At 37.1% G+C, this 14,082-nt stretch overlaps 2 protein-coding genes across 4 annotated transcripts in view; one reads left to right on the plus strand and one right to left on the minus strand.

Annotated features, from left to right (window-relative positions):
- GEMIN2 (gem nuclear organelle associated protein 2) overlaps nt 1-9,274 on the plus strand; it is a 37,202-nt gene extending 27,928 nt beyond the window's left edge. For all 3 annotated transcript variants that reach the window (XM_089907643.1, XM_089907644.1, XM_089907642.1), the window contains one exon: nt 2,447-9,274. In XM_089907643.1, the coding sequence (XP_089763769.1) occupies nt 2,447-2,498 (52 nt within the window). In that variant the 3' untranslated portion in view covers nt 2,499-9,274. The remainder of the gene's footprint in view (nt 1-2,446) is intronic.
- On the minus strand, nt 1,223-12,527 carry TRAPPC6B (trafficking protein particle complex subunit 6B). The gene is made up of 6 exons (XM_022570684.3): nt 12,137-12,527; nt 6,859-6,926; nt 6,001-6,118; nt 4,969-5,052; nt 3,147-3,240; nt 1,223-2,407 (listed from the first exon to the last, which is right to left on the minus strand). The coding sequence occupies exons 1-6, from the start codon at nt 12,215-12,217 to the stop codon at nt 2,376-2,378; spliced, it is 477 nt and encodes a 158-aa protein (XP_022426392.1). The 5' UTR covers nt 12,218-12,527; the 3' UTR covers nt 1,223-2,375.
- Between the last annotated feature and the right edge of the window lie 1,555 nt (nt 12,528-14,082).

The raw sequence follows: 14,082 nt of genomic DNA on the forward strand, positions 1-14,082 counted from the left end.
GACATGGGAGTGCAAATAACCCTTCAAGATCCTGATTTCAATTCTTTTGTATACTCTCAAGTGGGATTGCTGGATCATACGGTAGTTCTAGTTTTAATTTTTTGTGGAATCTTTATACTCTTTTCCCTAGTGGCTATATCATTTTACATTCCCACTGAGAATGCACAAGGGTTCCAGTTTCTTCACATCCTTGTCAACACTTATTTTCTGGGTTTTGGGGGGGTTTTTTGTGTGTTTTTTAATGGCTATCCTAATGGGTGTGGTGTGGTAACTAATGGTGGTTTTGATTTGCATTTCCCTCATTAGTTATGATACTGAGCATCTTTTCGTATACCTGTTGGCCATCTGTATGTATTCTTCGGAGAAATGTCTATTTCAGTGCTTTGTTCATTTTTTAATTGGGTTATTTGGGGGTTTTGCTAGAGTTTTAGTTCCTTGTGTACTTTAGGTATTAACCCCTTACCAGATACACGGTTTGCAACTATTTTCCCCATTCCATAGGCTACCTTTACACTCTGTTGTTTGCTTTGCTATGCAGCTTTTTAGTTTGACATAGTCCTACTTGTCTATTTTTGCTTTTGTTGCCTGTGCTTTTGGTGTCAAATCCAAGAAATCATTGCCAAGACCAATATTATAAAGGCTTTTCTCCTATTTTCTTCTTGGAGTTTTAAAGTTTCAGGTCTTAAGTCTTAAACGCACTTTTAGTTGATTTTTGTGTATGGTGTAAGGGTCCAGTTCCATTCTTTTGCATGTGTATATTCAGTTTTCCCAGTACCATTTGTTGAAGACATGTTATTTTTTTCTACTATTTTCCTTTATGATTTTCTGCATGTCTTAAGTCTTAAATGCACTTTTAAGTTGATTTTTGTGTATGGTGTAAGGGTCCAGTTCTATTCTTTGGCATGTGGATATTCAGTTTTCCCAGTACCATTTGTTGAAGATATGTTATTTTTTCTACTATTTTCCTTTATGATTTTCTGCATGTCTTGAAAAGGCCTTCTCTACTACAGGATCATAAAACTAACCTCATATTTTCTTTAGCACTTTATGGTTTTACTGTTTTAAATGTAAAAACCTTTAAATGTCTTCCCCTTCCCCTACAGAAAAAAAGGAAATTCAGTATTCCCATACTGTGTTTTGTATAACCTAACTTTCCCCTCATCTCTACTAAGAGAGACTTCTTTTTGGCTACAAGTAACAAAATACACAACCAAAACGTAGATTGAACAATATAAGTAATTTATTATCTCACATAACAAAAAGTCCAGAGGTGAAGCAATTCCAGGATTGGTTAATTCAGAAGCACAATTCAGGTACTTTCTGTGTACCCTGCTATCCTCAGTATGATAGCTTTCATCTCCATGCTTGTCCCTTTCATGGTCATCAGATGGGAGAGGAGGTGAGAGATACACTAGATGAGCACTGACCCCAACCCACTGAGAAGATATGGTCCCATGAATGTTGGTGTGACTAATCCAATAATCCACCCCTATGCCCTTGGGGAAGATTAAATAAGGGGGAAAAAAGATAAAGATGTTAGAATCTTCACCAGCACTTCCACACATGGAGAGAGAAACTGAAAGTCAAGACTGATAACAGGAAGTATAAAAATGCCTTCCTCAAATACCTAATATTCTTTGGCCCTGGAGTCACTGAATTCACATCTATATCTCACTTTATCTAGATCTGTATTTCACTTCATTACATTAATGGAGCTCTCAAGAACTGAATTCTATTAAAGTGAAATAAAGTTTTTAAGCAATTTAGGCAGTTAAATATGATATATATATCATACACAACACACACACAATGTATATAATGAAATCCTTATACAAGCATAAAGATTCTTAATAGAAATAAATTATAAGCAATAAAATAATAATTAAGTTTAAATTTTAATGTACTCTTTGCTTTTTTTAAATAACTAAAACAAATTCATAAAACAAAACCAAAATTTGGTCATTCTTACCGAAAAGATTCTGATTGGTACATACTTTCTTTATGCTAATTTACCAAACCCTGAGTTTTATTTCTTCATCTCTGGTTAAATACATATCACTCTAAGCAAATAAGAATGTTTAAATAAGGGTCCTGCATTGTTGTTTACTTATTTGAAATTAGGTTTTCATTCTGAATAGTTTCAGTAAAGTGTATGTTACAGTAGAATGTCTCTTTACCTGTTTTAAGGTCTGTGTTAAATTGATAAAATACACCCTTACTCCTGCTTAAGAGTGCATCTTTCATTATATAAGTTAGCAAATAGCTTATATCAATACAAATGTCCAACAATGTAATTAAATCATTGCTGCTTGAAATACTTTATACAGGAATAATTTCTCTCTTTACACTATTGAAGCCTTGCATTTCAGTAGTTTCTATAGCTTCTGTATCATCACTTGAAATTTACCTAAGAAAAAAAACATGAAAAATCATTCTTTGATTTTAGGTACAAGGAAAACAGGCCTGAACATCAGTTTCCTGCTTCATTTAGTAAGTAGTTTCAATCAAGAAACTTGCTATATCAAACAACTTTTCACACTCTTCACAATATTTGATAAAGTCAATTTCGTTTTTATCAGATGATTATCTGGTTTGTGAATGACTGCTTTTGTTTCTCTGTGATTCCTACATTTTAGGTATTTCATTGCTAATTATTGTGAATAGAAAGGAAATACAGTGATGCTCAAAGCCAATTTTATGCTTGGTTGGTAGCTCTGGTGGAAAGATATTTGGAAAGGAGTTTAGCAATAAAAGACTAGTTGGCTTTATTTAGCTTTATATAATAGATATTTTCTAGAAAACTGTTTAAAAAAATTTTCAACACTATAAGGAAAGTTGCTATCTTAAAAGAATACTGCAGAAAATTGTCCTTTAAGAGTTAAGAATCATTCCTTAAGTTGTCTTATAAATTTGGATTTCCTTAGCACATTTTCTTAAATCACTATTATGAATTTAAAAATCATTGACTATGAATATAAGTATGCTACATGTTACTACATTAAATGTTAAAATTTGATAAAAGTAAAATGAAATGGTTTTAGCATTTTAAATGTTCTCTAAGTAACAAAAACAAGAAACAAACAAAAAACACCAGACCTGAAAAATAATTGCTAAAAACATTTGTAAGAAATGTGAATTCAACTTACAGGCAGGCATTGAAGATACTTCAGCTGTTACAATACTTTTTATCCCCAAGTTTGATAAGCCACCTCTGATTAAGCCACATGTAAATGCTAAGTACTAAAAAGAAAAAAAATTGTAAAATATATTAAGGATTTACTAAGATAGTAAAGCTATTGATAAATGATAGTTAAACCTTGATATTAATAAGTCATTGCTGTTTAAGGAAGGGTTGTGGAAGAATTTTTCAAATCATTGAAAATCATGATTGTGACAAAACCAAGCTGGAAACCCGTTAGAATTAGTTCCAGAGGCAGCAGAGGTGATTTGTGTCTACCTTCAGTGCTGCCTGAAGGGTTCTAAATAGACCCTCCTTGTGGAGTGATTTGGGCTTTCTGGCTGCTTTAACCTCCCATGGTTCTTTTTAATTTTGGCTACACCATGTTGCTCGGCTTAAGGGATCACAGTTCCCGACCAGGGATTGAACCTGGGCCATAGCAGTGAAAGCCCCGAATCCTAACCACTAGACCACGAGGGAACTCCTGCTCCCATGGTTCTTGCCTGTTTTCTGAGCCTTCCCATCAGTTCTGTAAGCTAACTAATTATTATTCCATTCAATCAAAATTGGTTTCTGCTTTCTACAACCAAGAATCCTGACTTGTTCAAGACTTATAGCCTGCCAAAACAAAGACTTACCTAGTTTAAAATATCAAAGTGCCAATGTTGAGAAACCCTGTCATATGGAAACAAGGAAGGGAAATGGGACTATGCCACAGCAGAGACAGCCAGGACAAAAATGAGAACCAAAAATCAAATAATCCAAGAAATTTTTTATTATCTACATTTTGCATGATATTCAACAACACTACTATGTATCTATGAATAATATAGAATATTATTTTATAATTAATATAAATAAATGGGTACTGATAAGTAATCAGATATGGAGTCATGAAATTGTAAGCTGGGAGAGAACCTAGAGATTCTTTATAATATAGGTATTATTATAATCAATTTTATTAATAAGGATACTAAGGAAGGTCCAGAGGGGTTATGTAACTTACCCAATGTCACAAACCTGTAAGTTGTGGAGTTAGCTTAAAATATAGATTTATTTGGTCCCAAGTGCATACTCTTTCCACTACACCAAACTGCCTTTGTGTTAGATAATTTAGATATGGACAGATTTTACAGATAAACAGCAGCTTACACATACTGCCCAAGGTATTTTATAAGTACCGCACAGTAACCGATTGCGCCACTGGAGCTATGCTTGCCCAAGATATTTTAACCACTTCAAAGGAACCATTACATTAAAACTTGTCAGCTTTTCTTTAATACATCTGGTCTATTTATTGATTCCTACCTGAGACTGAAAAAAAATACATGAAACCCAGAAACACAGATATACTTAACACAAAACATGTATTCTTAGAAACAAATGTTAATTATATTTAAAACATTTTTTAAATTTACTGATGGAGATTGTAAATATGAACTCTGAGGTGAATAATTCTGCATAGCTAATACCAGTTTTTTTAAGCTTGAGTATCTTTTCTGATGTATCCATACTGTATTCGAGAATCTACCATTAATCTACATTTTTAATGGCATTTAAACTATAGTGTTTCTTTAATTGGTCATCATAAGCCTACTTAGCTACAGGTTAATGTTAGTTGTTTCAATATAATGAACACCTGCTGTTTCATTGAAAAGTGTTTAAACAAAAGGAACAATTTAAAAACATATTTTGAATTCAAAAGTCTGTTGTGATTGGCATTGTACTTTTCCCTATGGTTCTACTTTTTTCATAATAAAAAAACCCCGATCTTCTATTCCATTAAATACCTTTGATGCATGTTCTAAATACTGTTTTCCTGCAGACATTTGAGTAAGCAGGCGAAATTTGTTGTCCTGAAGTACGTAGATGCCCTGTTCCAAAAATAGAAAAACATCCAAAGTCAATGTAATCTGTACTCTTCCCTTCAAAACAATTTAAGAAATATTTAAAGTTATTAAAACTCACCTTTCTGTTGGTCAAAATTTCTTTATATGAAGAAGTTTTGCAATGTTCAAGCTGAAGAGTTCAGCATTTTATAACACTAATATTTATTGAATGCTTTAAGATACTGAAGATACAAAGATACCTAAGACAGTTCCTGTCCTTAAAGAACACAGTCTAGTGCGAAAGAATCAGAAATACATGTCCGGGTGAAATTAGCAGCTATATGTTATTAACTCATACCTAGAAAGCCAAAAATCATAGTCACTTCTTCCTATTAGCATTTCAGGTACTTATAAGCTAAGGTTGATACTGTTATCTGAAAAAATGAATTCTATTGGTAGCTACAAGATACATTATTTTCATTTTTATACCTTATTAAAATGCCAAATATACTCCAAGTATTTCCTTGAGTTTTATAAAATCTATTTTATGCATGATTTTCCATGCAACCTATTTTTATTTTAACAAAATATTTTAAGAATAAGAAATATGACAGCAACTAAACAGGCAAGAGTTATTTAAGAGTTAAATATGCTCTCTAAATTAGCCTTCAGAAAAATGTGATATATTTCTGGTTCTGCATATTATAAGTAATAATAATGAAATAATAAAACCTTTATCATTCTGATATCTGATACTTTTTAAAACTTAAAATTTAATTGAGGGAAAGGGACAGCTATAACTACTGATAATTGTCTCTTGGTCTTTATTCACTATACCCCATTAGAGAAAAAAAGTAATGATGTATTAATACCATGTAAGAGAAGCATTCCAAAGTTGACGAGAAATTAAGCTTTACATAATAAGTAAATCACTAAAATACATTTATATTAAGTTAAAGGACTTAAAAAATAGGCCTTAATTTATCTAAATACCTGATGATTTGTCCTTAGATTGTCGATTTGTTTCTTGAATACTGTAGTCCAAAAATCTTTACAGATGAACTTCATGATATCTAACTCATCCTTGAACCTTGCAGTATCTTTTGTAAACCTAAAAAGATCAACTAGAAGTAATACAGTCCTTTTCCTCCAAAGAAAGCAGGAGGGGCAGATTATTAACTAATTTTCAAATGCCACAACAGCACTGAACATTTACTGACAGTCATAAAGTGATAAGCACCAAGTAAAGTAGATCCCATCTCAATGGATTCACATTCTGTTATATAATTTGGGGGCTAAAATTAGTCTAAAGGTGTATTAGTCTAACAGTACGCAGCAATTTTAGGTACAATTAGCACATTAAGAAAAAGCTGAGCATAATCATGGTATTGTTATATAAAATATAATCAGAGTTCAACTATTTCAGATAGTGAGAAAGGAATACTAAAAAAAATTGATCTATAAATTGAAAGATTATTACATGCATAAACAGAGACTCTAAGGTATGCATTTAAACAAAATTCCATTTAGGTTAAAGAACATATTAGATCTTAAGTAGGAAAGGCAGTAAGATTTTAGATGGTTGTTTCAGCATACCAAAGTTTTCAGGAAAAAAGTCTAAAACATAGAAGATACATATTTTCTTCAAATATTAAAACATGAAAGTTGGATAACTGAGTTAAAATAGCATCAGACCTAAAAAGAAATTTCAATCTGTGAATTAAAGAACAGAGAATAAATAAAGTTTGGGAATTAAAATTAAATTGTCTCAAGTTTTATTCAGTCTTTTGAAATGGATCATCTTTGTTCATAACCTACCTGGAAGAAAATTTTCAAATCCATACTGCTCACCTTTCTATCAATCCTTGTCCCACTCGAAACCCCATGTTTTCCAGCTTAGTTATACAGCGTCCATTTTCCTATTTAAAAACAGTTTTGAATAAATTTAGAATGCTAGAATTTAAATATTTATACTTTTTTCACTGAAACATTGTAAGAAAAAGTGAATTACAACTCATACTTGAATTTTCTTAGTACTAATCATTTTCATAAGGCAATAGGATAAACAGGAAACTGTTATTACTTTTCAGAAATGCCAAAGCCCCTTCCCAGTTACTCTTCTCACCTTCCCTGGCTTTTTCCATTTTCAACTCCTCTCCTCAGTTATAAAACTGAGGTCATGGTATCGCTTTTGATTTTCTGTCAGTCATTCCCTTTGTGCCTTCACTAAGTTCTATCGTCCCTTGCTTCAAAATGTCTGTTAGAGTCATCCAAGCTTTCCATTTCTCAGTATGTCTTAGTTGATGACCCCACCTTCCTATGCCTGGAATCATGCAATTGCTTCACTCTTCCTTTGACAATCTCATCCACTCTTAAGGCTTTAAATACCACGCCTAAGTCGAAGACTCAAAATTCTCTGGATGAACTACAAAGCCCTATACAATCCAGACTCCTGTGCCTCTCTGGCCTCAACCTTCTACTCTTCTTCACTCACTCCATCCAGCTCCACTGATCTCCTTGCTGTTCTCAATCATGCCAGGCAGGCTCCAATCTCAGCGCTCTTGCATAGGCAGCTCTTCCTCCAGACATTCACATGACCAACTCACTCACTTTAAGTCTTCACTCACATGTCACCATCTCAATGAGGCTCATTTCAACGTTTTAAAATACAGTATCATTCCACTTCAGAAACTTTCTATCCTTGTAATTCTCAAATTGTGTCCCAAGACTAGCAACATCAGCATCACATGGGAACTTGTCAAAACTGCAAATTCTGTAATCCCACCCCCAATTTAGTGAATCAGAAACTGTAGGTGTGCGTCAGCGAGCTGTGTTTTAAGAACCCTTCCTAAAGTGATTCTGATGCTCTATCTCATTTCCCTGCTTGTCTCCAAGGAACTTCTTTCACCATTTAACCTAATGTACATTTTACTAATTTTGTATTGCTCATGTCCCTTCATCCCCACCCTCTCCTAGAATACAGCTCCAAAAGGGAAAGAATTTTTATGTATTCTGAAGCCTTTGCCTCCCGCTACCACCATAGGCCTCATTATTTGCTGAACTCTATTCTAAGGAACCATGTATGCTACTAATGGGGCTGACTATTAACCTGTATTTCTAGTACAGACTTTAGTGGACACAGCCATCCAGAGGTCCCACAGGCCCCTCAAATTAGGTGTATTCAAATGATATTATCTTAACATTCTCAGCTTGCTCTGCCTCCAAAATTCTTTAACTTCATCAATGGCACCACCATCTATCTAGTTACCACAACCAGAAAACTTCCATTTTCTTCACCTCCTTGCTCCCAGCCCTCCACACACACTGCAGTCCTGTGGAGCCTATTATCTACATGCTTTTCAAAATCCATCTTCTCTCTCCTGACTGCTTAAGTAGCTCTTAGCATTCATTTCTCTCCTGGTCTTCAGTTAGAGCCTTCCAAATGATCTTATCTCTAGTTTTTTTTCTTCCTTTGATTATCTTCTGTATTTCTGGTATAGACTTTGTAAAACCCAAATCATGTTGTTTCTCTACTGGACCACTCAGCACCATTCTGTTAATTTCCACACCCGTTCCCAAACTTGCTTAGGTAGAATGAGTACCTGTAAGTCATGATGCTCTTTGTGGAACAACCCAGGAACATACTGATAAGCAGGAAATATGCTTATATGCAGACATTCTCAAATCTTAGCTATTGATCACATGAGCTTTTGAATTAAGCCCCAGGAAAAACCTTCTGATGCTGCACTTGTTCATTCACTTTGGCATCTGTGAGTGCTCACTAGTAAAGTACCAAATTTTTAAGAAAAACTTAAGAATATTTTATCCATTAACCTTAAAAAAAACACTATTCTCCATAAATTGGTAAATGTCCAATTCAGTTTTTAGACTTAATTCCTCTTCAAGCACAGTTTGAAAATCATTGATTGGGAAGGTGAGAACATTGGGATTTTTCCTTTATTTCACTTACACTTATGACTTTATGTCTAAAAAGATATATAAAAACCATTTCTGGATGATAGGATTATGTCTTTTTTACATTTTTTTGCTATGAAAAATTTGAAGCACACTCGAAGTAGAGACACTAACAAACCCTCATACACCTAGACTCCAATATGGATTCTACTCATCAAGACTACCGCATAACTTGTTTTTTTTTAACATCTTTATTGGAGTATAATTCCTTTACAAAGGTGTGTTAGTTTCTACTTTATAACAAAGTCAATCAGTTATGCTTGTATCCCCATATCTCTTCCCTCTTGCATCTCCCTCCCTCCCACCCTCCCTATCCCACTCCTCTAGGTGGTCACAAAGCACCGAGCTGATCTCCCTGTGCTATGTGGCTGCTTCCCACTAGCTATCTGTCTTACATTTGGTAGTGTATATATGTCCATGCCACTCTCCCACTTTGTCCCAGCTTACCTTTCCCCCTCCCGGTAAACTCAAGTCCATTCTCTAGTAGGTCTGTCTTTATTCCCGTCTTGCCCTGTGGACTACCATATAACTTTTTAAAAATCCCTTTTGCTTATATGGACTTAAAATTTTTTCCCCACCATATACAAATTGCAATAGGAAAAGAAAGTTGTTTTTAGTTTAAATGATTCAAAACTTATGGATTTCCTTTCTCTTATAGGACTAGCACATGTCTCAGAATTATCAGTCATGATTAGAACAGCTGTTTTATTTTAGCTAATCCATTGGGGGAAAAAAGAGAGGGATTTTTAAAAAAAGTTTTCCTGGGCAAGAGTTGGAACAGGAAAAGAAAGTAGAAAGAGTAGAATGAAGAGAATTGATTGCACACATGGTGGGGTGGGGAGCAGAGGTTTTGTGATAAAAAAGGTGTGTTGGGGCTTCCCTGGTGGCGCAGTGGTTGAGAGTCCGCCTGCCAATGCAGGGGACACGGGTCCGTGCCCCAGTCCGGGAAGATCCCACGTGCCACGGAGCTGCTAGGCCCGTGAGCCATGGCCGCTGAGCCTAGGCGTCCAGAGCCTGTGCTCCGCAACGGGAGAGGCCACAACAGTGGAGAGGCCCGCGTACCGCAAAGAAAAAAAAAAAAAAGGTGTGTTGCTAATTATTCTTTTGGGAAAAGGGTATAAGGAAAGCTGACTTTGCACAAACAGCAAATGTCTGCTACTCAGCACTTAGCACAGATGCAAAACATTAACTATTGTTTATGGATGATGATAAAGTCAAAAGTTTGTAACTTGGAAAAAATCTCTATTACAGATGGATCTGAATGAGAATAGAATTTGGGGGAGTTCCCTGGTGGTCCAGTGGTTCAATCCCTGGTCGGGGAATTTAAATCTCACATGCAGCAAGGTGCAGCCGGAAAAAAAAAAAGGAATAGAATTTGCTTCATTTCCAATACTCTTCCTGATGTCTTCCTACTAATATCTCCCTAAAATTAGCGTGCTGAAATCCTAACTCCCAGATAGTATTAGGAGGTAGGGCCCTTGGGAGGTGATTCTGTCATGAGGATGGAGCCCTTAAGGATAGCATTAGTGCCCTTATTATAAAAGAGACCCCAGAGAGCTAGCTAGCCCCTTCCACCATGTGAGCACACAGCCAAAACACATCCATAAATGAACCAGGAGGAGGCTTCCACCAGACACTGAATCTGCTGGTGCCTTGATCTTGGACTTCTCAGCCTTCACAACTGTGAGAAATAAATTTCTGTTGTTTATAAGCCACTCAGTCTGTGGCATTCTTGTTATAGTACCCAAAACAGCCAGTATCCTTCTTATAGTTTACAAACTGACAGTACCTCTTCCTCGATGTCCTACAGGTGCCATAAATTCAACCTGTTCAAAATAATTCATTATCATCACCTCTTTCTTCTTTATTCCCTCTCCATCCAACCCAGTGGCTCAAGCTAAAAACCTGGGGATAATTTTTCAACTCTCATTCCTATACCTAATCAAGTTCTAGAGATTCTACCTCCTATCTCTCAAACTTTCTCTCCTCTTCTCGTTATCCAGATCTTCATTATCTCCTGCCTGGACTCCTCCAATAATGGGTCTTCTCACTACAAGGACCTTCCCTCTCCAGCCCAAATAATGGTTTATCTTTCTGAAATGCAAATGGAGCATGTAATTCTCCTCCTTAAAAATCCTCCACTGAGAAGGTCCATGTGTTTCAATCATACAGACCTCTTTCTAGCTTCAGCTTTCAAAACTTCTCACTCTCCACCTATTCAATCTAGTCACAGTGAAATACTCAAGCATATTTAAATGCACTGCACTTTTTCATATCTCTATGACTTTACCTTTGCCTAGGATGCTTTTCCTGCCCTCACTTTCCACCCCTCTTTATCAATAGCATTATAGAAACTAGAGCTTCTGACTTGAGCATGACTTTGTAATATTTCATGTATAAAATCCTACTACTCCATGATTCCATATCTAATTACCACCCAATACGTTAATTATTCATTGAACCCTTATTCCTCAACGACTGTTAGGCAGGGACTTTATCTTATTCATCTAATAATGCCAGGCCCACAATACACATACACGCTTAATATATTTTCTGAATGAATCAATTAGCGAATGAAGACTACCACACATTAGAAGTAACCTCCAGGAGGATGGAGCCATTGTTTGGCTCATTACTATATCCCTAGCAACTAGCTCTGACATATAATGGACACTAAGTATTTTTTTAAATTATCTCATTAGCCCTCTTTCTTTGAGTTGCCTGGAGTGTTACTGAGGGTTAGGGATGGGGAGGGAGGGACAGGATTCTCAGACTGGGAGAGGTATGTCCAGTGGACGACTGGGAGGTGCTGGAAGTGACAGCCGAATTAAGTAAGGGTGCCAAAATCAGCAGTTAACTCTGACGCAAACCATGGTAGGGACAACACATGGAAGGGACAAAACAAAAAATCTGTGGCGTGCCACACACAGATATGGGACTGGACAAAAAGGTATCAAATAGTAAAAGATACGAAAGAGACAAGGATGAAAGACTGAAGACAGCTGACAGGTTCTAAGGCTTAGGATACCTGAAGGTGGACCAATCTGCCTACACTTCGGGAGGCGATGAGTGGTGATGGGACGGGGGTAAAAGAAAACTGAGTGGAAACGAGTGTCACCGCAAAAGGACCTCAAGGGCGTGTGGCAGCACTCACCACCTCCCCCTGCTCCGCGGACTTGTACACTCCAGACACCATCTCGTTATGCAGAAGCAAAAACAACGCCTCGTCCGCCATTTCCTGCTTATTCTTCCAAGCTCCGGGTTTAGGCTCCCGTTTGGGCCGGGCTCGGGGTTCCGGCTAGCGCCTGGGCAGCTTGGGCTGAACCGCCGCCGCTCGCTCAGTCCGCAGCCCGTCCCTCGTTGCTAGGAGACCGAGGAATTCACTCAGCTTCCCGAAGGCTGATACTGGAGTGAGGGGGCCGCGGCGCGCCCACCCCAGGACCACTAAGTCCTTGGGCAAAACGAAAGGGTCTGACAGCAGCGGGAACCAAACCCAGCTCCCGGAGACCCCATCCGGCCCTTGGGCGGGGGAGGCGAAAAAACAACTTCCGGTCTCCTCTACCCCAGCATTCGCCAGCTCTATGGTCATAGAGTTCCTTCCGCGGGGTGAACCGCTGACGCCGAGAGGAGGAAGGTTTCTTCCCCCTACAACATGGAAGGCGGCGGGCGGGGGAGGTGGTAAAATAAGACGGGACCTCCCGCTGCCATCTCTGTGTTAATTAGATATGTTAGAACTGACAAGAATTTCTATTAGCTTCATCAAAAGCTTCCACTTCTGCCATATGTTGCTTAATATGAAAAGTTGTAAAAAAAAAAAAGCGAATATTGGGACTACCCTAGTAGTCCAGTGGGTAAGACTCCGTGCTCCCAATGGAGGGGTCCGGGGTACCATCCCTAGTCGGGGAACTAGATCCCCGCATGCATGCCGCAGCTAAGTCTGGATGCCGGAACTAAAGATCCCGCATGCAGAAACTAAGACCTGGTGCAGCCTAAATAAATACAATTTTTAAGTGAATAAATCGTCATTTTTCAGGCTATATACTTTAGGTATATTGAGAGATTATCCCAATCCATTTTGGATTAAGCCTGGGTGTACAAAAAGATTTAGAGTCGTTTTGGCCACCAGGAGGTTTACTGGGAGTAGGGTACAAGGGACAAGAAGGATGGAGTAAGCAAAGCACAAGGTAATTTGAATCAGAAAATACAAATTAAAGACATCAGAAATGCGACGTCACTTTGGGACGGAGTTCATATGAGAATCTATGGTGGATGTGGGACTTAACCCCTACAGACATGCGAATACATATGTTAGATCATATGCACGTCTTAAATTTGGCAAACTTTGTCTTAAACGTGATGCTTAGCCTATGATTAGATCTTTTCTTAGTAATTTACGAAGCAGATTTTTTCCCCAATTAATTCATTGCTTCCCCCGAAGTAATATGTTGAGTCTTCTCAAATTGTTAACAATAACCTCTCAACTCTTCATACCCTTTCATATCCCCTTCTAACGTTTGGATCCGTTTTTTCCATCACCTCATAAAATCAAGCATGTAAGTTTCACCTAACCCTTTGAAAAGAAACACTAATTTTGAAGAGTATTTTGCAATCTTAATCTTTTTTTCCAGCACTAAAATTTCCCATATGTGAAATCAGGTCCTTTATGTCCCAACTGCATTCTCCCTCATCACCACCATCAAGGTCAAAGATTAAGCAAAACACTGGCCACTTACCAAGGTCAATTTCTCAAACCACAGTAACATGGTGTTCTTTGCATATTCTGGAGACTAAAGGGGAAACTAATATTTATTGAGCATTACTAAATGTTGAACATGGCATCCTACTGATTATCCCCCATAAATTAGACTATGTTAAATTTCCCAGGATCTTAGTAATAGAGTCTACGGAAGTAAGAATAGATCCTACGTTTCTGGCTAACTTTAGAAGCATCTCCCATGGAAACATTGTTACACTTCGTGGTACCATTACCACATTCTCAGGTTTCATGTACTGCCTACTACACAGGATTGTAATAAGGATCAATGAGACAAAGTATGCTCACAATCAGAATCATGTAATTTTTTTTTTTTTTCCCACACC

The sequence above is a fragment of the Delphinapterus leucas genome, chromosome 2 (assembly GCF_059928025.1).
Source record: "Delphinapterus leucas isolate spDelLeu-1000000601 "Yukka" chromosome 2, BTC_Dleu_Yukka2, whole genome shotgun sequence".
NCBI lineage: Eukaryota > Metazoa > Chordata > Mammalia > Artiodactyla > Monodontidae > Delphinapterus > Delphinapterus leucas.